At 65.1% G+C, this 20,291-nt stretch overlaps 1 protein-coding gene across 13 annotated transcripts in view; it reads left to right on the plus strand.

Moving 5' to 3' along the window:
* The window catches only part of LOC147373260 (uncharacterized), a 29,991-nt gene extending 12,442 nt beyond the window's left edge, over positions 1-17,549 (plus strand). The window contains exons 2-7 of one of the 13 annotated variants that reach the window (XR_015164651.1): positions 908-1,070; positions 6,018-6,145; positions 7,490-7,566; positions 9,408-9,507; positions 11,471-11,646; positions 11,782-17,549. Coding sequence is in view for 5 of the 13 variants with exons in the window: in XM_086403285.1 (XP_086259411.1) it covers positions 908-1,070; positions 6,018-6,145; positions 7,490-7,546 (348 nt within the window). In the remaining 8 variants the exon portion in view is untranslated. Of the gene's footprint in view, positions 1-907; positions 1,071-5,690; positions 5,888-6,017; positions 6,147-7,489 lie in introns of those variants that run through there. The other 12 variants (XR_015164650.1, XR_015164653.1, XR_015164646.1 and 9 more) reach the window with 12 other exon arrangements.
* Positions 17,550-20,291: the final 2,742 nt, after the last annotated feature.

Genomic DNA, 20,291 nt, shown 5'->3' on the forward strand with positions numbered 1-20,291 from the left:
GTCGGCGGCCTGCGGCGAGGTCGTGGGCCGGTCCCTGCCCCGCGGTGGGCCTGTTTCTCCCCGATGCCCCATCGTTTTGACCTGCACTTGTGACATCGGGTGGGGCTCTGGAAGGTTCTGAGGGGCCATATTTGGCGTAGCTACCTCAGACATGTGAGAGTGCCCTGGGCTTTGAGCTGGGACCCCACTTCTAGGGGTCTCCCCGGGGGAGCAAGGAAAGGTTTATGCATAAAGATAAGAGGTATCCATCCTCACGTCTCTTACAAAGGTGAGAAACGGGCCCAGCCGTCCTCCTGGGCTTGGCTGTGTGGGTTGAGCAGCCGTGACGAGGTCACGGGGGGCAGGCTCCACGGCCTGGCGCGGGGCCCACCAGGGTTTATGGCCACATGCATGTGCCTCAGAATGGCTGCGGGTCCTCAGGGTCGGCGAGGCCTGCCGTGGCTGGGTTCACGGAGCACGCAAAATGCTCGCTGCCTCTTTCTCCTTTGTTTCCCAGAATCGTGTTTCGTGAGCACCTATTCCTTTTGTAACTGAAGAAAAAATTCTTTTAAATTACGAAATCAACCACCGGAGTGAAACTGACCCGCCGAGATTCTCCCTGTGTGTTCTCCCTCAAAGGAAAACGTTCCCCGGGGCACCGGTGGTCATGGTGGGGGCAGCACCGTCGTCCCGGCGCCTCCTGTCCATTTAAAAGGAGCGGAGGCAACTTGCCAGGAGGGGATGCTCTGACATGGGGTGCACCCCCACCACCACCAAGGTGGCAGGGCCGTGGCTCCTAGCAGAGCCCATCCTGACGCCTGAACGTGTGTTCATGGTGTTCTGAGTCTGAAGCCTGGAAGGAATCTCTAGGACGTGCAGGACTGTGCTTTGCTGTCTCGCTAGAACCGGGCTTACTCTGCTGTTCCAGGTACCATCAAGGTGCGAGCCTGGGAGAGGCTGGCCTCCCCTGCCAGACCAACTCGGTGACGAGTCTGCTGTTGCCCGCAGCCTTCGGTGTGGATCCACCGTGTGCCTGCCAGGCTCTCGGGAACTCCACATTCGTTTGCTCAGACAGACAACAGCTTTGGACGGTAGGTGTAAATGGCTGCTTCTGAAGATACAGAAAGGAGGCCTCAAGAGGCCAGGCTTCACAGCCCAGAAGGTTCTCTGCGGCCCTGATTGGCTCTAGAGCCTCGGCTTCTCCCCCGGACTCGCACCTCTGCCCCCAGATGCTGTGTCTTAGAAGCCTGCGCTCACCGGCACCCTGCCCACACTGCCTGCCCTGGGAGCCGTCAGCCCCCTGAGGCCCTCCTGGAGCTGTCTTGGCCACAGTGGGGCGGCAGAGTGGGGCACACACCCAGGGTCTGTGCATCTGGGAGCCCCCCTGGTGGGGGTGGTGCTGGAGGACGTGGCCCGCAGGCTCGCATGCCAATTTCTGACCCCTCCCGCCGTGTCTCAGGCCCCTCCGAGGGCTTGAGTCCTGGCACAGCGCCACCCAGGGTGCCCGCGGCACCTCCGCCCCGCGGTTCGATAGCACTCAGCGTTTCCAGGAAGGACGTTCTCCCACACGTGACCTCTGAGAGGGGTCAGGTGGGATGCTGCAGGCGCGCCTGCACAAGGCAGGGCTGAGCCCCCCGGGGGCGCTGTGTGCCGTGGGTCTGGGCCCTCAGTTTGGCCGACGGGGGAGTTCCTGCTGGCGGCTCAGAGCCTCCTGCTCCGGAGCCTGCCCACAGCTCTGTCCACTCAGGCCCAGCCCTGGCGGGTCCGATAGCTGTCAGACAAGAGGCTGCAGGCACCAGGGTGGCCGTCTGTGGCCTGGAAATCATATGGAGGGTCAGCAGTGGGCACCGCCGTCCGCTGAGCCCCACAGTGGGCGAGCACACTCTGTGCGCAGTCTCTAGTCTCCGGGTAAATCCTAGGAGGGGAGCACCACATCACTGCCCCTTTGTCACAGACAAGGAGATGGAGGCCCGGGGAGGCAGAGGGGCCTGTCCAGGGTGACAAGGACAGAGCTGAGATGGAGGCCCGTGGCCCCGGCCCCTGTGGATGGACGCAGGAGTGTGCCAGTATCCAGGGATGCTCGGGGGCTAGGGTGGGGCGGGGTGAGCCTCCCGGCACCCGGCTGGGCCTCGTGCTGGTGCCAGCAGGCTCCGCCGGCCTCCGTGGGCCAGGAGCTTCCAGAGGACAAAACTGTCTCTGGACGGAGGACCTACCCCCCAAGTGACCCCTCCGTGGGGCAGGGGCTCCGAGTGCCCCTGGCCCCTGTGGGATTCCAGGGCTGAGAGGGGAGCCCGACTGTGAGCCAGCCTGGGGCTTGGGGCTTTTCCTCCTGTCGTCCGTGACGTCACAGCCCCACACGGGGGACAGGCTGTCCCATGTCACGGGGGAGGAAGCTGCACCAGAGAGGGCAGTCCTGTGCCTGGAGCCACACAGCGTGAGGAGGCAGTGGGTCTGACTGACTCTTCTGCCTTCCCAGTCCCCGCACAAAATAGGGGCTTCTGTCCCCAGGGGGCCTCAGCTTGTGGTTCACTCGTGACCCCGAAACAGGCTGAGGCCCCTGGCCACCCTTCTAGCTCAGCATGTGGGCTGGCCCATCAGGAGAGGCTCGGGCCCTCCCCAGGGCCACTCTGTACTCCCAGGACAGCCTTAAAGGCTCCGAGGGCGGTGACATGCTGTGGGTGTAACCCGGGAACACGGGACTGGGAGCAGCAGAGGGTGAGGATTGCAGCCCGAGGGAGGTGGCACTGCCTGGCACCTCTGTGTGCAGAGTGCCAGACCAGGGAGCCCGGCGGTCAGCCAGCCTGGTGGTTCCATGGGCGATGCTGGGTGGGTGGGTGAAATGATTCAGGGGTGCCGAGTGCCCAGAGGCAGGACTGCCTGTAAATGCCACTGTGAAGGGCCACCCTGGCGCCAGGACCGTCCGGCGGGTGGCTGTCCCTGTGAGGTTTCTGGCCATGGCCACGTGCGGCTCCTGCGACGCTCAGCCATCCAGCCAGGGTCCCCGGGCCTGCAGCGCGAGCTCCCTCGCCCTCGGGTGGAAACGGCAGCCCCAGGTGTGCTGAGCGGGTGTGGGTGGCCGGCACCCGCCTCTGGCTGGTTCTCCCCTGCTGAAGGTGGCCTTGTGCCGTTTCACTTCCCGGCTCCTGTGCCCTGAAGTCCAGCTTCTGATTCCAGCATCCACAGAGGAATACTGACCTGGGCTGTTGGCAAAAAGCGGGGTCTCAGCCGCTGGGCCGTGGGCATTCAGCATGGCCCACGGCAGAGCCCTCTGGACGCCGGCCGGGCCACACTCGCTGTCCAGAGAGGAAACTGGTGTGTTGCAGTCAGCTCCCCGAGCCGGTGGAGGGTCCTCGACCTGTGGGGGCCCGGAGCTGCTGCCCTGTCACTCCAGGGAGGGCATTGGAGCCCCCCCAGCCCAGGGGCCACACACGAGGGGCCGTCAGATGGACTTCCTCATCGGGCAGTGGGGATTCGTTCAGCCCACCCTGCTGGGGGGCGGGCGGGGAGGGCCGTCCCTTCTGGAGGCAGGGGCAGGTGCTCCCCGCTCCCGTAAGCAGGACAGTGGGCACGGCCCTGCTGGTCCTGCGGCTCAGACTCTGCTCCCAGTGTGGGGCCGGGGTTTGATCCCTGGTCAGGGAACCAGATCCCACGTGGCCGCTGCTAAAGACCCCATGGGCTGCAGCAAAGCTGGCACACCCTGTGTGCCACACCCTGGCCCAGCCACACGTGTTGAAACCCACAGGACAGTGGTGGGCTCGAGGCCGGTGGCCCGTGCAGGCGGCAGCAGCCAGGCCTGGGCTGACCGCCCAGCCCCACGCTTCTCTCGGAATCCGCTCAGGGCTCTGGGGTGCAGACCTTGTCGCCCCATCCGACAGTTGGGGAGGGGGGCCCGTGAGAGCCTGGGCAGCGAGCGAGCGGGAGGCAGGATGAGAGCCAGTGCTGCTCGATGCAGGGTCCTGTGCCCACGTCACGTATAGGTCGCGGGCGGTGGGCTCCCAGGGTCCCATCTCTGTCTCCAGAGAGGGGGTGACCTCGGCACATTCTCTGAGGCGTCGTAAGGCCCGGGCACATCCTGGGGAAGCCACCACCAGGTCCCCTGTGGACCCTGAGGGCCTTACGCGTCCCACGCGTGTCCCGTGAAAGTCAGAGTCAGAGGCACTGCTGCAGAGGAGGCACTGAGCTGCCCTGTGCCCTGTGCCCACGCGGCTCCCACCTGTCCACAGGGAGCACGGCCCCGGCCCTCAGGTGACGGGCGCCCCTGAGAGGACCGGGTCTGTGGGAGCCACACCCCTGCGCCTGGGCACGGGGAGGCCCTGCGTGCTCCTGGGGACTGGGCGCCCCGACCCGCCGTCATCCCAGCCGCAGCCTCCCCCTGGGCCCGGGTCAGAGACTCCAGAAGGAGAGCCCTGACCTGAAGCTTAAGGCCCAGCAGCATGCCCCGTCGTGGCGGGCGGGACCTCTGTCCAGGTCTGCCTTCTCGTCGTCACAGAAGGTGTGCTGTCCCTGCTCTGGGAGCGCTGTGCGCCTCCTGCGGCCTGAGCGCAGGCCGGGTGGGAGCAGAAGGCTGGGCCCGGGCTGCCGTAGGCCGAGTGCCGGCTTCCGGGTTTCTGCCCAACCTTCTGGGCCTTGGGGTGCCCTGGACAGTCGTCCTAGGGTGTCCCTGCACTGGCGCCTTCGGGAAGGACACAAAGTCACATCTGCACCGTCTATTCCCGGGTAGCAGGCATGGTTCTGAGGGGCGTGGTGTTCAGTCGCTAAGATTCTCTGTGACCCCACAGACAGCAGCACGCCAGGCCTCCCTGTCCATCACCATCTCCCGGAGCTTGCTCAAACTCATCCACAGAGTCGGTGATGCCATCCAACCATCTCATCCTCTGTCACCCCCTTCTCTTCCTGCCCTCAATCTTTCCCAGCATCAGGGTCTTTTCCAATGAGTCAGTTCTTCACATCAGGTGGCCAGAGTATTGGAGCTTCAGCTTCAACATCAGTCCTTCCAATGAACATTCAGTTGACTTCCTTAGGATTGACTGGTTTGATCTCCTCGCTGTCCAAGGGACTCTCAAGAGTCTTCTCCAGCACCACAGTTTGAAAGCATTAGTTCTTCGGTGCTCAGCCTTCTTTATGGCCCAACTCTCACATCCATACGTGACTACTGGAAAGACCACAGTTTTAACTATATGGACCTTTGTCGGCAGAGTGATGACTCTACTTCTTAATATGCTTGTCTAGCTTTGTCATAGTTTTTCTTCCAGAGAGCAAGTGTCTTTTAATTTCATGGTTGCCATCACCATCTACAGTGATTTTGGAACTCGAGAAAATTAATTCTGTGGGGGTATTTCCAGGCCTCCTGGGTTATGGGCACCATTCTAGGTGTGAGGACCACACAGCTGCTAAGAGGTGGTCTCTACCAGGCTCGGGAGCTGGAGGCTGAGGGGGTCCAGGTAGCAAGAGCATCTGTGAGCTGATTTCAAGGGACCCCGGCCTATTGCTAGAGCTGAGCCTATTGCTCCTGACCCAGGAGGCCTTCCTGGAGGAGGTGACCTAAAGGATGGGTAGGAGTTAGGCCTCTGATGGCAGGAGCACTGGCCCCAGGTGCCAGTTGGTGGGTGCCAAGGCAGGGCCAGAGTGAAGAGGGTGGGGCTCCATGACGCAGCAAGCTTGCTGTGCCGGGAGCAGGCGCCTCGAGTCTCACCAGCCGCCTTCCTCTGCAGACTCTGAAGGGTGTGCGCAGCTGGGCTGCGAGGGAGCCGGTGCGTGGGTTGACTTCTGAGCATGAGTCCAGCACCAGGACGACAGTGGGATGGTCAGACTGTTGGAAAAGGTTTTTCTGTGAGGCCCTCTGCCCCTCAGGTCCCCGATCTCTGGAGGTGCCTCCTCGGCAGCGTGTGTAGCGCCGGGTGGTCTGCAGGTACAGTATCAGACGGGGTGGGGTGGACGAGGGCAGGGGCAGGGGCAGACGCCCGCTGAGCCCCTCTGTGCTTGGGCTGTGAGCCACCAGACCTGTGGGGCTGACTCCTCGCTCACTTTGTTTCTTGTAGAACGTGGCTGCTCCAAGAGCACCTCCAGGAAGCTGGACGCCTGTCGTGGCCTTCGGAAGACGCTCCAGCACCATGTAACCATGTGGCCAGTCTTTGCCACGTGTCTGGCTGGCAGGGCAGCCCAGGAGGTGAGCGGCCTGACCGGGAGGGGAACATGGACCGGTCTCGGGTGACCCCAGCACCAGTCCTTCCTTGAAGGCCCCAGTTGGCAGCCAGCTGGGCCCACCTTGCCCAGACTCCCCAGGGGTGCCCGCCTCACCACCAGGAGCTGGGGAGTAGAGCAGCCGATTGCTGTCTGCTGTGGTCCCGCCGAGCCCCGCACCTGCCCTGTGGCACAACTGTGGCACTGGCCAGAACCCTCAAAGCAGACGGAATCAGGAGGCTGCCTGCCTCCTCCCTGACCGGGGTTGCTGGTGCAGAGATGTCCCTGAGACCACCCTGCCCTGTCAGTGCCTGCAGCCCCCAGACCACCTCCCACAAGCTGTACGGCCCGACAGGTTTCTCTGGAGCCCTGAGTCTCTGTTTACCCTCTGTAAGACTTGGGTGGGAATACCTCCTAGCAGAGTTTGGGAGTGCAGAGTGAACCCCAGTGCACCCGTGGCTTCAGCAAAGAGGCTGGCGGTGGAAACCAGTCTTTGCAGGGGTTTATGATCCACTGAAGGGCTTCCGTGGTGGCTCAGACGGTAAAGAATCTGCCTGAAATGCAGGAGACCTGGGTTCGATCCCTGAGTCAGAAATGTTCCCTGGAGGAGGGCATGGCAGCCCATTCCAAGATTCTTGCCTGTAAGAGTCCATGGACAGAGGAGCCTGGTGGGCTACGGTCCGTGGGGTCACACACAGTTGGACGCAAACAGAGCAACTAACACTGCGCTTTTTCACGATCCACTGAAAGAACTCCCCAACCGGGCACCCTGCTGGCCTCGTCTCCCTTTGCCGGAGCAAGAAGAAGGCATGAGGCAAGGCAGAGCCACCACTGCCCCGTGCAGGATGGGGACTTGGCAGTAGCCTCAGCTCCAGGTGGCTCGGGGCTTTATTGGCAGCACCTCTGAGGCAGCCAGGACGGATTCGGTGGCCCAGGAACCCAGGCCTGCTGTGGTTACTGACCACGGGCTTTGGGTCAGTTTCACAGGCTTGGGAAGGGCGTGGAGCTGGCCCTCCGAGTAAGGACTCTGCTGGAGGTGGCTGAGTGGGGAGAGGGGGCCTGTCTGAGGCCTCAGAGTCTGAGCAGCTTCGTGCTGGTCATGGGTCTGTTTGCACATCGCCGGAACAGATGGCCCACCTGCTTGGGGGTATCCCAGGCCCCCAAGGTTCTCCTGGCCCGTAGTGTCCCCCGAGAGGCTCTGGGTGCCCCTGAGCTGTGCTGGGCGCTGTGGGGTCTTGGGGCGCGGTCTCGGGGAGACCGAAACCAATAGTGTGCAGACGTAGGGCGTGCACTTTCCCGCAAGTTAACCAGCATCTCTTTCTCCTCCCAGGCCTCGTCCCTCCGCCCCGACGCCTCGGTCCTCAGCTGGCGCCCGGAGCTCGGATGACTGTGCCACCCTCAGGCCAGGTAGCGTTTGAATGTCGAAAGTCAGAGCTCCCCACCCGCTCCGTCCCGGCGTCACCCTGGGCTGGGTATGTCTGAGAGAACACAGGCATTTAGCACACGCGTGTGTGTGTGTGTGTTGGGGGGGGGCGTGTCACAGGGCCAGACAGGCAGTTCTTGCCCGTTTGCTCGGGTTCAGCTGGGGGTGCGCACCCCCCTCAGCTCTGCCCTCCCACCAGCCTCTTTCTGCGGCCGAGGGTCCAGGCTGAGTACGGGGCCAGGAGCTTGCTGAGGTCTCCCCCAGGCAGCTCAACTTGGGGCGTGTTTCCGGCTGGCCCCGGCACGTAAGGTAGACGAAGCCCCCTTTGCAAGGAGGCAGCCGCAGCAAGAGGGCCTGGGCCGCGAGCGGGGGACTGGTAACTGCTGGGCAGAGCTCAGGGCTCGGCGCCTGAGGACGTCCTGCCCTGCCCCTTGGCCCTGAGGGAGCTGTCGTGCTCCGAGTTTGCTGGTGCCCTGGCCACACCCTGCCCCTCCCAGGAGCCAGCCTGCACTGCCGACTGCCGGGCCCCCTTGGCTGCTGCCAGCCTCCTAGAGGGTCACGGGGTCTGTGAGGATCAGGGCCGGACTGTCAGCCTCTCCCTCTCCCCTGCCTGGTGCCATAGCCCGGGACAGGTCTGCCTAGAGAGGGCCCGGGACCCCTCTGCCATCTGGGCCTCGCGTGTTTACAGGTCCAGCCTACCCGCCAGACTCCGCAGACGCCGTCCCAGGGCTTTTGTGTCTGCATGCAGGGCCTGCGCCAGCCACTGCCTGAAGGCGGGGAGGGGGGAGGCCCCCCGGGGGACATCAGGGGCAAGGGGAAGAGAGACCTGACGGGAGTGTAACAGCAAAGGAGAGAGCAGAGGGGTGTAGGCCCCGGGGAAGGACGACACCAGAGAGAAGGACCAGGGACCGCCGGGCCGTCCCTGGGGAGACAGGGCCGCGGGCTCCGCTCACGGCTGGGCACTGCAGCCCTCTCCTGGGCACTCCCTGTGGAATCCCCCCAGCCTCCCAGCGGAGACACGGCCCTGAGAGCTGTGTCCAGCACCCGGGCTGGGGCACCAATGTGCCCCTGGGACCGACCCCCAGGGCCTGGCAGACACGCAGGAGGCCGTGAGGGCACGTCCCTGGGTGTGCGCGGGGCACACGCCCTGCTTCTGTACCCCGTTGGCTTTGGCCCACCCCACCCAAGACTCCACAAGGCCCAGCACAACTCAGGGGCACCCAGATGCTCTCGGGGCACCACGGGCCAGGAGCACCTCGAGGATCCGAAGTACCCGGGGGCAGGGGTCGCTGAGGGACCCTTTCTCCAGGCCGTGACCCCAGACACCCAGCAGTCTTAGGCTCAGCAGGTACAGCTTCTCAACGTGGCTCCGCTGTGGGGTGCCCCACGTACGCCCGCGTGTCCTGTGGACCCACATCCACGCAAACCCCCAAAGAGCCAGCGGGGTGGCCTCTGGGCGCCAGGGAGAAGAGGGACAATTAATTCCCTGCAGAAAACTTGCCACCAGGGGTACTGACCGGGCCCCACGTGGCTCCCGCCTGCTGCCCAGTGTGGGTGCAGCACCAGGGTGGGCACAGGGAAAGAGGCCAGGGCACTGCCCAGGACCCAGACCTGGACACGGGCCCTGCCCTGGCCTCTGCATCTGCCCGTCTCCATAAGAGCACAGACCTGGCTGTGCCCCCAGATATGTGAGTAGCGTCTCCCCTGAGTTGGTCGCTTTCCAAGGGGTCCCCTGCTGGCAGCAGCCAGGTCCGTGCTGACCCCCTGGACCTGTCTACCATCTTTAAAGTGAGACTGGTCTCCATCCTGAGTTTTCCCTCTGCAGGGGCAGGGAGGAGTGGCAATGGCTGGACTCACCGCTCCCAGAGCAGGCTGCTGGTCTCTGCCTTACGTCTGGGGTTCTGTACCAGGCACTGGCTGACGGGGTGAGAGAGATGTGCCTCTTGTCCACAGGAAGTGGGGAGGGGGGCTCCCCAGAAGGGACATGAGTCAGGCAAGCAGGACAGGAGTCTTGAGGTGCCAGAGGAGGCTGGGGCTGTTGTGGGCGGCTGTGCTGGGGTCAGGCAGGGTCTCAGTGCTGCAGGAGGTAGGAGAGCTGTGGCCACGCACCCCTGGGGTGTTTCTTGGCAGCTGCCCGTGCCGCCTTCCCCCTGCCCTGGACAGACAGGAGGTGCCAGCCTGGATCTTGGGGTGGCTGTGCCGGGGTGTCCCTAGAAGGCAGGAGGGCCCCTCAGGCTACTTGGTCAGAGGCTGCCCCAACCTCAGGCCAATGAGGACCCAGACCCCGTGAGGCATCCATTCTGGGGGCCACCCAAGGGCAATAGGGCCTCTGCGGCCGGGTGACCGGGAGCTCAGGCAGGAGAAGGTTCTGGAGAGGGCGCGGCCCGGCCCTCTCCCCGACCCGGCCCACTCGGCCCGGGCTGCTTCCTGAGTGGACGGCCGCCTCCTACCGCGGGCGCCCTGCCCTCGCGCCGCCGCCTTTGTCTTCCCAGAGCCGCACAAAATGGCCGCCGGCCCCCGCCATTTTGTGAGCGAGAGTGCGACCCGCCGTCCCCGCGCGGCCTGGCCCGCGCCCAGCCCGGCCCTGGCCGGGGCCACCCCAGGCTTGGCACCGGCCGGCGTCTTGGTGAGGCGTCTGGGAGCCCCGACCCTGCCGGCCCCTCGTGGCCCCGGGCCGGCCCGCCGCGCGGGTGGAGACGCTGCCCGCCAGCGCCCGGGAGTGGCCCCGTCGGGAAGGCTGTGCCCCAAGGGGAGACCTCGCAGCCACGGGGCCGCCGCGGACAGTTCTAGAAATAGCGGGGTTGCGGGGGAGCGGGCCCCCGGACGCGCCGCACACAGAGGCAGGCCTGTGTAGGCCACGTGGAGGAGGCAGGCGGCGCCCTCGGGCCTCCGAGTCACCGCTTCCCCGCCTGAGCAGCCTCAGGCTTCGGTCGGACCCGGCACTGCCTGTCCTGAGGCGCTGCCCGCCCTGAGGAAGCCGAGGCGGCTGCTTCCTGGAGGAGGGGCGCTCCCTGCGGCCTGGGCCCACCGCCTCGGCACCCCTGGAGACCAGCCCCTGAGACCCCAGACCCCGGCCCGCCTGCTCCCCAGCGACCAGACCCTGAGACCCCGGCCCCCCCAGACCCCCGGAGACCAGACCCTAAGACCCCGGCCCTCCCCCGCCCCCCAGACCCCCAGCTCCCAGACCCTGAGACCCCGGCCCCCCCAGACCCCCGGAGACCAGACCCTGAGACCCCGGCCGCCCCAGACCCCGGCTCCCCGGAGATCAAACCCTAAGACCCTGGCCCTCCCCTGCCCCCCAGCTCCCAGACCCTGAGACCCAGCCCCCGCCCCGCCCCGCCCCGAGTTGGGGCCTCTCCCTCCCAGAGACAGAGCTCTCCGGTCTCCTTCCGTACCCCGCTCTAGACTCTGTGTGAACCCGCGCCGCCCCCCGAGTCAGCGCCGGGCGATCGGGGCAGAGGCGGCGGCCGTGTGAGGGGCAGCGTAGCGGCGGCCGGGGCGGGGGTGGACGTGGAGCCGCCGGGCGTCCGCGCCCACCCGTAGGACCCAGCGACGAGGGCCTCGGACGGCAGTCCGCGTCCTTCCCTGAGGGGTGCAGAGACGTGTCCTGGAAAAGAGGCCGGGCCGATGTTGGAGGGGAGGGCGCGCGCGTTACAGAGGCTGTGCCCTTTCTTTGGCATACGGGGCGTGCCGGGCGGCCCCCGGGCCACGCTCTGGCCTGTGGTCCCCGGCTGGCCAAGGCTAGGCCCTCGCCGGGCAGCACGCGCAAAGCAGAGCGCACCCCGGGCCCTCGGGAGCGGTGGGGCACTGTCCCTGGACACCCGTGGCCCCGCCAGGCCCTCCAGGCTGGGTCGGCTGCCGGGCACACAGTTCCCGTGTTTTCCGCAGATCCCTGCTCCTCGCGGTTCCCGGAGAGGACATTCCGTCACCATCGAGTGGGGTTTGCGCGCTGCGCCCTCCCAGCGCCGGCTCGGGAAACCCAGCCAAGGACGGGGTGGTGTCACGCCCGGCCAGGCCCGGAGCCTCCCGGGGAAGGGGGCGCAGGGAGCCCTAGCAAGCAGAAGGTACATCTTGAGGGGCTGTGGCCAGGTGGGGCTGCCCCCAGGGCGCGGTTTCACGCCGCCGGGCGTTTTTAATGATGTGGTTGCATCTGGTTCCCCACCCACCCCGTTCTTCCCTCTCCTTGCCTTGTGACCCAGACTGAGGCTGCGACTGAGAATATTTTCAGATAAATAGACGCCTTTGAGGTTAAAATGATTGCCTAATGGTTAAACACCAGACGGAGACACCCACCGGGCATGGAGAGGGCTCTGCCTCCTGGCTGCTGTTCCCTTTGGACTCTGAGCAGACCCTCTGCGGTGAGGAGCAGCTTCCCCGGTGATTGCCCCGCCCCTGGGCACAGGCACCTGGACCTCCTTCCGGACAGCCCTGGCTGGCATCCTTGCCCCACTTACCAAGCCACCAGCTGAGGCCAGAGGTGCTGACTGACTTGCCTGAGGCCCATCGCTGGTAGAGGCCAGAGCAGGGGACAGAACTGTGGCCGGGCACCTCCCAAAGCCATCTGTCCCCAGCCCGTGCCCATGGCCCCCGTGAATGCAGGGGTGTCTGCAGAGCAGGGCTGGATCCCACTGCAGCTTTAGCCTCCCGGCCAGGAGGAAACCCCCAGCTTCCTAGATGCTAGGACTTCTGGGGGCTTTGGGACTCACACCTCTGTGGGCAGTGACCCTCGGTCCCTGGCGCATGTGTGGCCCCCTTCCCTGGGGATTGGACATTTCCCGTGCGTGCCACCTCCCAGCTGCAAGCTTGGAGGAAGACAGGAGAGCAGGCAGCCAGGGCAGCGTACAGACGTCCGGGGATGGGAGACCTTGACCCAGAGAACAAGGGCATGTGTCTCAGGGAGACTGGGCAGGAAGGGTACCAGTGAGAGGGCCCCCGTCTCCCTGAGAAGAAAGGCAGGCGTTCCAGTGTCTGTGGGCGCCATTTCCCCACCTACGTGGCACCACCGGGCTGTATACAGGGCTATGGGAAGAGCCAGGGTCAGAAGGCCAGGTTCCAGGTCTAGTTTTTATTCCTCTGTCCCCCAGAGGTGCTTTTGGGGCATTGAAGCTACTGGGCCCTGCACTCAGCTGAGCTCAGAAATCAGTAAGCCTCCGCTCCGCCATAAGTTTGTCCTTCTTACACCAGGGGCCTTTTTGCATTAAAAAAATTTTTACATTGCAACTTTTGATTCCTGAGTTTTGGTGCCCCTTTCAAGTGTGTGCCCAGCTCTGCCCAGTCTCTGCCCGTCCCCAGCCAGCCTGTGCTGGGCGCACATCTCGTTAACTTTATGGGCCATGTTTGTAGGGAGACCCGGCCCCCGGATGCCACCCCCCACGCCTTTTTCCCAGACTCCATTGTTGGCACGGCTTGCCGAGCAGAAACACTGGCTGCTTTATAGGGAGAAACCTAATCGGGGTGGCGGTAGGGGGAGCCGTCACCGGGGAGGGTCCAGGCTCCCAGTGGCCCCAAGCCAAGCCCGAGGTGACTGCGGGGTGACACCGTCTGTCTGCCTCGCTCGCTCCAGACATCCGCCTGGCCCTGAAAGGGCCACCTGCCCACCGAGGCCTCCCACACACCTGTCCCCAGTTGGCCTGGCTCCTCCCTGCCCGGCGCCCTGCCCACAGGCCGACGCTGGGGCCTGGGGCTGGGCCGGCGGTGGCAGATGGCAGGGCAACTGCTGACCACTCTCTCCCGCAGCCCTGCCCAGGGAGCCCCTTTCATGGCACAGTGGCTGCTCCTGCTGCCACCCCCGGTCCAGGCTGACCAGGAAGGGTCCCTTAGGAGGTCTCAGACCCCTGCCACCCCGCTGGAAGAGGGGAGGTCTCTGCTGACCCTCCCTGGGCTGGACCCATGCTCACTTTTAGGACTGTGGGGCAGTGGGCCGAGCAAAGCACGCCTCCTGACACCCGGAATCGAGGCCTCCCCACCCAGCTCTGAAATGTCTCCACGATTAGGTTTCAGACCTGGGTCAGTCCTCCTTCCTTCCCGCCAATCCTGGGTTGTTGGCTAAAGAAAGAGCCAGGTTGTATGAAAGCGGTTCCCTGGTGGGCAGGCAGAGCCCGAGTTTGGGGAACCCTGCTGGGGGTACACCTGCCTCCTGCCCACCTGGAGAGGCCATTAGCTGGGCCGCCTCGTGGGAGCCCGCCCAGCCCTCGTGGAGAGAGGAAGTCCCCCTCATCCGGGGGCACCGTCACGGGCACCGCTTGAGTCAGCTGTGTGCCTGCCACGGTTCTGGGTGTCCAGACGTGAGACCTGGGGCCCAGGAGGGCCAGGCCAGGTCGCAGAGCCCGGACAGTGAGAATTCACTGGGGCGCCCCCCCCGACAGGCCTCCCGATGGGCAGTGAGCGAGAGGAACGTGTGTGGGGAGCGCAGAGTCTTCATGGGCAACAGGGTGGTCACTCCTGGCTCAGGAGAGGCCAAGGCAAAGGCCAGGAGGTGCGCGGCAGGGTGGGGAGGGCTGTCCAGGGTGCTCTTCTGCTCTGGAGGGGGAAATGATGGGAGCCGGGCCGGGCGGGGCGCAGAGATGTGAGCCCAGGTGATTGATGGACGTCGGGCCTCTGGGAGCGCAGAGGGACGAGGGGAAGGACAGCACCCCTACAGCCTGGTGGGCTGACCCTCCGTCCCTGTTACCGGCCAGGGACACCGAGGCTCAGTGGTTGGCACATGATAGGGCTGGATAGACCCCAGTGGCTCTGGCTCCGAGTGCAGCGACCTGGGATGAGGCTCAGGCCCTCCAGTTGGCCGAGTGGGTTGGAGCCAGGTGGGGCCGTGGTTCGCTGAGTGAGCCCTGGCTGAGGCCTCACACCAGGCCCTGGGTGCCCGCTCCCGCACGTTTCTGCTCTTGGGACGGTCCGAGGCTTCACTTTTCAACTTCGTTGTTGGGAGCCTCCTCTGTGAACTGGGGAGTTTGGTTCCTCCTCCTGGGTCCCACAAACAGCCTGCCACACAGGAGGCAGCACCCATCTCTCCTCCCCTTGCCGCCCCCTCCCAACATCGAGGCCCCAGAGTGAGCCTGGAAGGTCTGGCCACCCGGCATGGGAACACCAGCGGCCCTGGCCACTCACGGATGCGGACTGGGTCTTGTTCATTCCCCATCTGGGGTCGTCGGACACAGGGCAGCCAGAGTGGCTGCTCTCTCCAGGCCTCTCCACGGGGTGTGTCGCCAGGCAAGGGGCCATAGTGAGACAGGTTGGACTGAGATGTGGGATCCGCAGGAGGTGGACGGGCGAGTCCAGGGAGGAGGCGCAGAGCAGCAGCCGGAGCTCAGGCTTGGCTGCACCTCTTGCACAAGGTCTGACGCTTGTGTCTTTTTTTCTAAACCCCAACAGGTCAAGAAGTGGCGCTGAGATGGGAGTGTCTGCCTGAAGTCAGCATTCCTCGTGGGGAGCCCAGCCGGGATGCCCAGGAGGCCCCTGTGCTGCGGGACACCGGCCCACCCCGGCCTTGGTGTGGTGACTGTCCCAGGGCACAGGACAGCACAGTGACTGTGCGTGCCCCTGCGGCCATCCTGGTGCTGGGAAGTAAGGAGCCTTGGCGGGAGGACTGTAACGGGGAGGGACGCGGTTAGGGCTGTGTCTGTGGCGCCCTGTGGCCTCAGCCGTCACGGAGGACCCTTGGTCACCCTCTCCTCAGCCCCCGTCCTTAGAGGCTCTGTCCTTGGGGACTCCCTGGCCCTGACTGCCGGCAGGGAGTTCAGGCAGACAGTGTGACGGGATCCTGAGACCCTCTCATGCAGATTCCCCTCTGGGGCCCCGAGGAGAGACAGGACAGCTGTGACCACAGGCCAGCCAGGAGTTGGGGTGTTCCCGGCTTCACACCCCGGCGACTGTACCTCAGGCTCGTCCTCTGGGTGGACGGCACGGTATGGGTGCCGGCGTCCCCATCCCTGGCTGAGGGCCCTGGCACTGACTTCATACTCCTTGGGGTTGTTCGGGAAGCGGCCACTGCGCTGTTCATTGGGCCTGGGCATGAGACCCCACCTGCGGTAGTGGGCGAGCCAGAGGGCGGGCCCTTCCCCTGCCCAGAGCCCACGGGATCAGTGATCCTGGCTTCACCGGGCCCGGGAAGACCACACAGCATGGAGCAGCCTGGTGCCTGCCTGGAGGAGGCAGCCTGCTAGGGAGGGGTGTGGGGGGAGGTGAGGGGTGTCTGATGGCTTGGGGCTCTTGTCCAGTGGCACCAGTTACAAGGCAGAGGTGTTACCAGGCAGAAAGCAGGAATGACCTGTCTTCTGCCCTGCCACCCATCGGCAGTGTGACCTCATGACAGTCATGTGACCTGTGTGGGGCTCAGGCTCGGGCACTGGGCCCTGTGTCTGCGGCTCCAGCCCAGACACCCTTCCCTGAGAGCCAGGTTCCCTTCTGGAAGGAGGGAACATTCTAGAGCTTCTACCTGGTGGGAAAGCCCGGGTTACCCTGATGGCAGGATCAGGGTGCTGGGGAGGGAGTGCCCCCGGTCCTGCGGGTGGAGGCGGGATCGCAGGTGGCGGTGCTGTGAGATGGGGACGTGGTGGGCACTCTGGCCGCTTTGGGCACAGGTTGGCCTCTGACAAACGCCAGCCTTCCTCCCAGCGCCTCCAGCACAGGTCGCCTGGGGACACCGCGGCCTCTCCGGTCTCCAGTCCAGATGGGAGCGGTCTGGTCGCCTGTGAGCCTCTCCTGAGAGCCCCGCGGGCCTCTTCGCTCCACCGGTGTCCCTGCTCCCTCTCCTCCCTCCTTCCCTCCCCTCCCTGGTCAGCGGTCTCCTCCTGCGGGGCAGCTCCCTGGGCCCACAGGCCCCTGCTGACCTGCCTGCCAGGGCCCCGGGCCCTCAGCCTCCAGCGCCACCCTGAGCTCCTGCCGCCGCCGCCTCCAGGAACCGCCTCTGGGAGCCAGCAAGTCCGCCCAGTCCAGGCGCCGAGACTGACCGACGGCCCTTTGGGGTGAGGTAGTAGGTTGTATAGTTTGGGGCTCTGCCCTGCTATGGGATAACTATACAATCTACTGTCTTTCCTGAAGTGGCTGTAATACCGACAGCGGCCAGCACCCAGGACCCTGGCTTGGGAGGGTGGGGGGGCGAGGGGCGGGCAGATGGGGAGGGGTGCGGCCTCTGCAGGGTGGGGCGGTGCTGTGTGACCTGGGGCAGGTCCCTTGACCTCTCTGAGCTTCAGTTTCCTTATCTGTGAAACGGGCCAGGTGAGGGTTGAGGGCAGGACCGTATGAGGTGTCCAAGGAAGGCTCCACTCAGCCGGCCCTTCCCTCCCCTCACGCCGTCTTTGCCACCTGCCCCTCCCTCCGTCCCCCTGACGGGGCTCGTGGGCGGCCCTTAGTCCGGGCTGCGGCCGACCCTGGATGCCAGGAGGAGCAGCCCAGGGGCCAGCTGTGACTCGGCTGGGGTGGGACAACCGCGCCCCAGGACGGCCCACGGGGCCAGCTTCCATCTGCCCGTTTCTCCAGTGGCCAGCCCGCCCATCTCAGTGCCAGGCCTCTGGTCAGCGGAGGGAGGGGGGCCGGGGTTCCCCGGTTGAAGGCAGGAAGAGAGAGGCGCGTTCGTTCTCCAGCCTGCGGCGGCCCCGCAGGTCCTGTGCCCATTCCCCGCGCCCACAGGCAGGCTGGACGCCGCGGAGGAGCCGTGGCGCCGTCGGCGTGGCCCTCCTGCCCGGTGCCCGCCTGGCCCTCCACGGCTCCGGGGGCCGCGGGCTGGGCGGCAGCGGGACGGCGGACCCTCCCACCCCCGGGTGCCGGCGGGGTGAGGTAGTAGGTTGTGTGGTTTCAGGGTAGTGATGTTGCCCCCTCGGAAGATAACTATACAACCTACTGCCTTCCTCGAGGGGCCCAGTGACGTCCACGGAGGGTCCGCCCCCGTGCGCAGCAGGCGACTGGGTGGCCAGGCGGGCGGGAGGCTGCGGCATGCACACCCGGAGCGCAATAAAGCTGTTCAACGTGGAAATGGAGTCGGCCCTGTTCGTTCTGGGAACCCGGGGGCTGGGCGCTGGAGGGCGTGTGTGTTGGTGTTGGGGGGCGTGGGTCTGGCCCGACTGGGGGGCCATCTCCGGGCTGCTGGGGGATCAGCATGCCCTCGTCTGCCATCCCGGCCGCCTTCAGGCCCTCCTGGTGGGTGCAGCCCTGGACCCCAGCCCCCACCCATCTCACACCCTGTTTGAGCACAAGCTGTGGGAGCTTGGCTCCAGAGGTGTCCCCGGGCCCCCCTGCAGGGGTGTGGACCCCAGTCAGCCACTCAGAGCACAGTCCAGGGCCCCGCCCCTGATGCCACCGCAGATCCAGTGCCTGACTGGAGCCCGGAAGTCCCCAGTGCTCTCAGGACAGTTTCGAGTAGCCCTTAACGTCGGGGTCCCTCTCCGGTCTGCCTGCCCTCCCAGCGTTCACCCAGTTTCTGTTGGGGTCTCAGGCTGTCTGCCAGTGGCTGCTGCAGGCCTGTCCCCATGACGCCAGCCCAGGTGCTGAAGAGACCCATCGCCCTGACTGAGAGTACCCTTGGGAGAGGCTGACACGCCTGGGTCCACTCCCCGCCCCTGTGCCCACAGCTGGAGCAGCCCCCGCCGTCACCCCACGATGCCCTGCGGGCTGGCTCCTGCTTGTGGCACAGGATGTGCAGACAGGACAGTTCAGGGGCCCCCGGCTGCAGGACAGACAAGGCTCGGGCTGATCCTGGGCAGGGTCTGGGACAGGGACCCTGTGACGAGGCCAGAGGAGACTCCTGACGCCACCAGGGTCCCGGAGCGGGGAGAGGTGGGCTGAGCCTGGCACCCCCTCAGCCCGAGTGCAGCAGCTTGGGGCTGTGGAGGGAGCCCCTGCCCCGCCTCCCCAGCCATGATGACTGTCCCAGTCCGCCATCTCAGCCCCAGACCCCACCATCCTGAGCCTCCTGCCTGGGTCCTACAGGCCCCCAGCCCTGCGTGGCCACACCTGTGAGGCCAGCACCCTGACATCATCTGTGGCCTGGCTGTCCTTGCAGAGCTGCAGTTGCACTGTGGGTCAGGGTGGGAACCCAGAGCAGGGACCCCCAAGGGGCAGGGAGGGCTTTCTAAAGCAGGGGCCATATGAGCTGGGTCTTGATGCCTGTGTAGGAGTTTGCAATTTGCTGGCTGTGTGGGTCATCAAGGAGAGGCACTGCCCACCTCCTCTTCATCACCCTGGGTCAGTCAGCAGCAGAATCTGGCTGCTTATGTTCCTGGACACCCTTTCTGTCCCTCCTGTCTCTCTATCCCCACTCCCACGGCAAGACCTCAGAGCTGCTTAGAGCAGCTGCTCTGCCCTTCTGGGCACTGGGCTCCCACCTGGACTCATCCCCGCCCCTCCTGCCTGCCATGGTGCTGAATGCACAGCCCCTCTCCTCTGAATGTCCGCAGCTCAGCACCACCTTTGGCCATGAGAGCCCATGTCTCTCTGAGCTGACTGTGACCATGGATACCCTCCTGGCATTCTTGCTGTGTCTGGCCCTGCAATCAGAGCTCATGGCCTGGTAGGGAGCAGGCCAGACACACAACAGCCACCTGTTGTGGTCAGCACCATGATGACAGCAGCCCAGGGGCTAGGAAAGCCCTGAAGAGCCCTGGGCCCAGCATTGCAATCGGAGATGGCTTCCTGGAGGAGGTGACACCTGGTTCACCCTGCAACTGTCTCTACCTTCCAGCCTCTCATCTGTCACCAACTGGCTGACCCCAGAGATCAACAGGGCCCCAAATGTGGGCCCGAGGGGCATGGGGGAGGGTGGTACCTAATCACCTGCTGCTGCTCCTAAGTCACTTCAGTCATGTCCGACTCTGTGCGACCCCATAGACGGCAGCCCACTAGGCTCCCCCGTCCCTGGGATTCTCCAGGCAAGAACACTGGAGTGGGTTGCCATTTCCTTCTCCAATGCATGAAAGTGAAAAGTGAAAGTGAAGTCGCTCAGTCGTGTCTGACTCTTCGTGACCCTATGGACTACAGCCTACGAGGCTCCTCCGTCCATGGGAGGTTCCAGGCAAGAGTACTGGGGTGGGGTGCCATTGCCTTCTCTGACCACCTAGTCACCAGTAATGTGCAGAAGCAGTTGAATCCCAAAACAAACTGGATGAAGTCAGGGTGGGCAAAGCAGCTACTTTGTCTGGGAAGCCCTGGGAAGTGGCAGAAAGGGCCAGGCTTCAGGAGCAGAGGTCTGGGCAGTTGCTCTGCTCACCAAGCCTCACTTTCCCCACCCCACTTTGTAGGGGCTGTTTGATGGATGGAAGGAGCTAGCAGTTGAGACTGCTCAGCTGGGGTAGTGGAGCCGGGTGGGGGAGTGAGGGAGCCAGGGGCCAGCCCGGAGCCCTGGTCTGAAGCTAGGCGCCTGCTGCCACCTGCTGCCTAACCAGGGAGTGGCTCCTGGCCCGTCGTGGGCCCTGGGTCTGGCCAACAGGTGAGCAGGGTGGAGGGCAGGCTGGGGGCCCCCAGACTGTCAGCCCCCCGCCCCCCAGGGCAGGCCAGGACCATGCTCAGAGATGTGGGTGAGTGCTGGGGGCTAGCGAGAGACCACAACCCTGGAGGTGATCCCCTGTCCCCAAGTGTGCAGAAGGCAGGCCTCCCTCAGACCTCTGCCTGCTGCAACAGGCCGAGGGTGGCTGTGTCCCGCCGGGGAGAGGTCTGCGCATTCCTGCCGTTCCTGGGAGGCAACTCACCAGAGGGACTTGAGGGACTTCTGGGGTGTCCAAGG

The sequence above is a fragment of the Bos grunniens genome, chromosome 5 (genome assembly GCF_055505025.1).
Source record: "Bos grunniens cultivar Pamir isolate PY7600 chromosome 5, Bosgru_T2T1.0, whole genome shotgun sequence".
Lineage (NCBI taxonomy): Eukaryota > Metazoa > Chordata > Mammalia > Artiodactyla > Bovidae > Bos > Bos grunniens.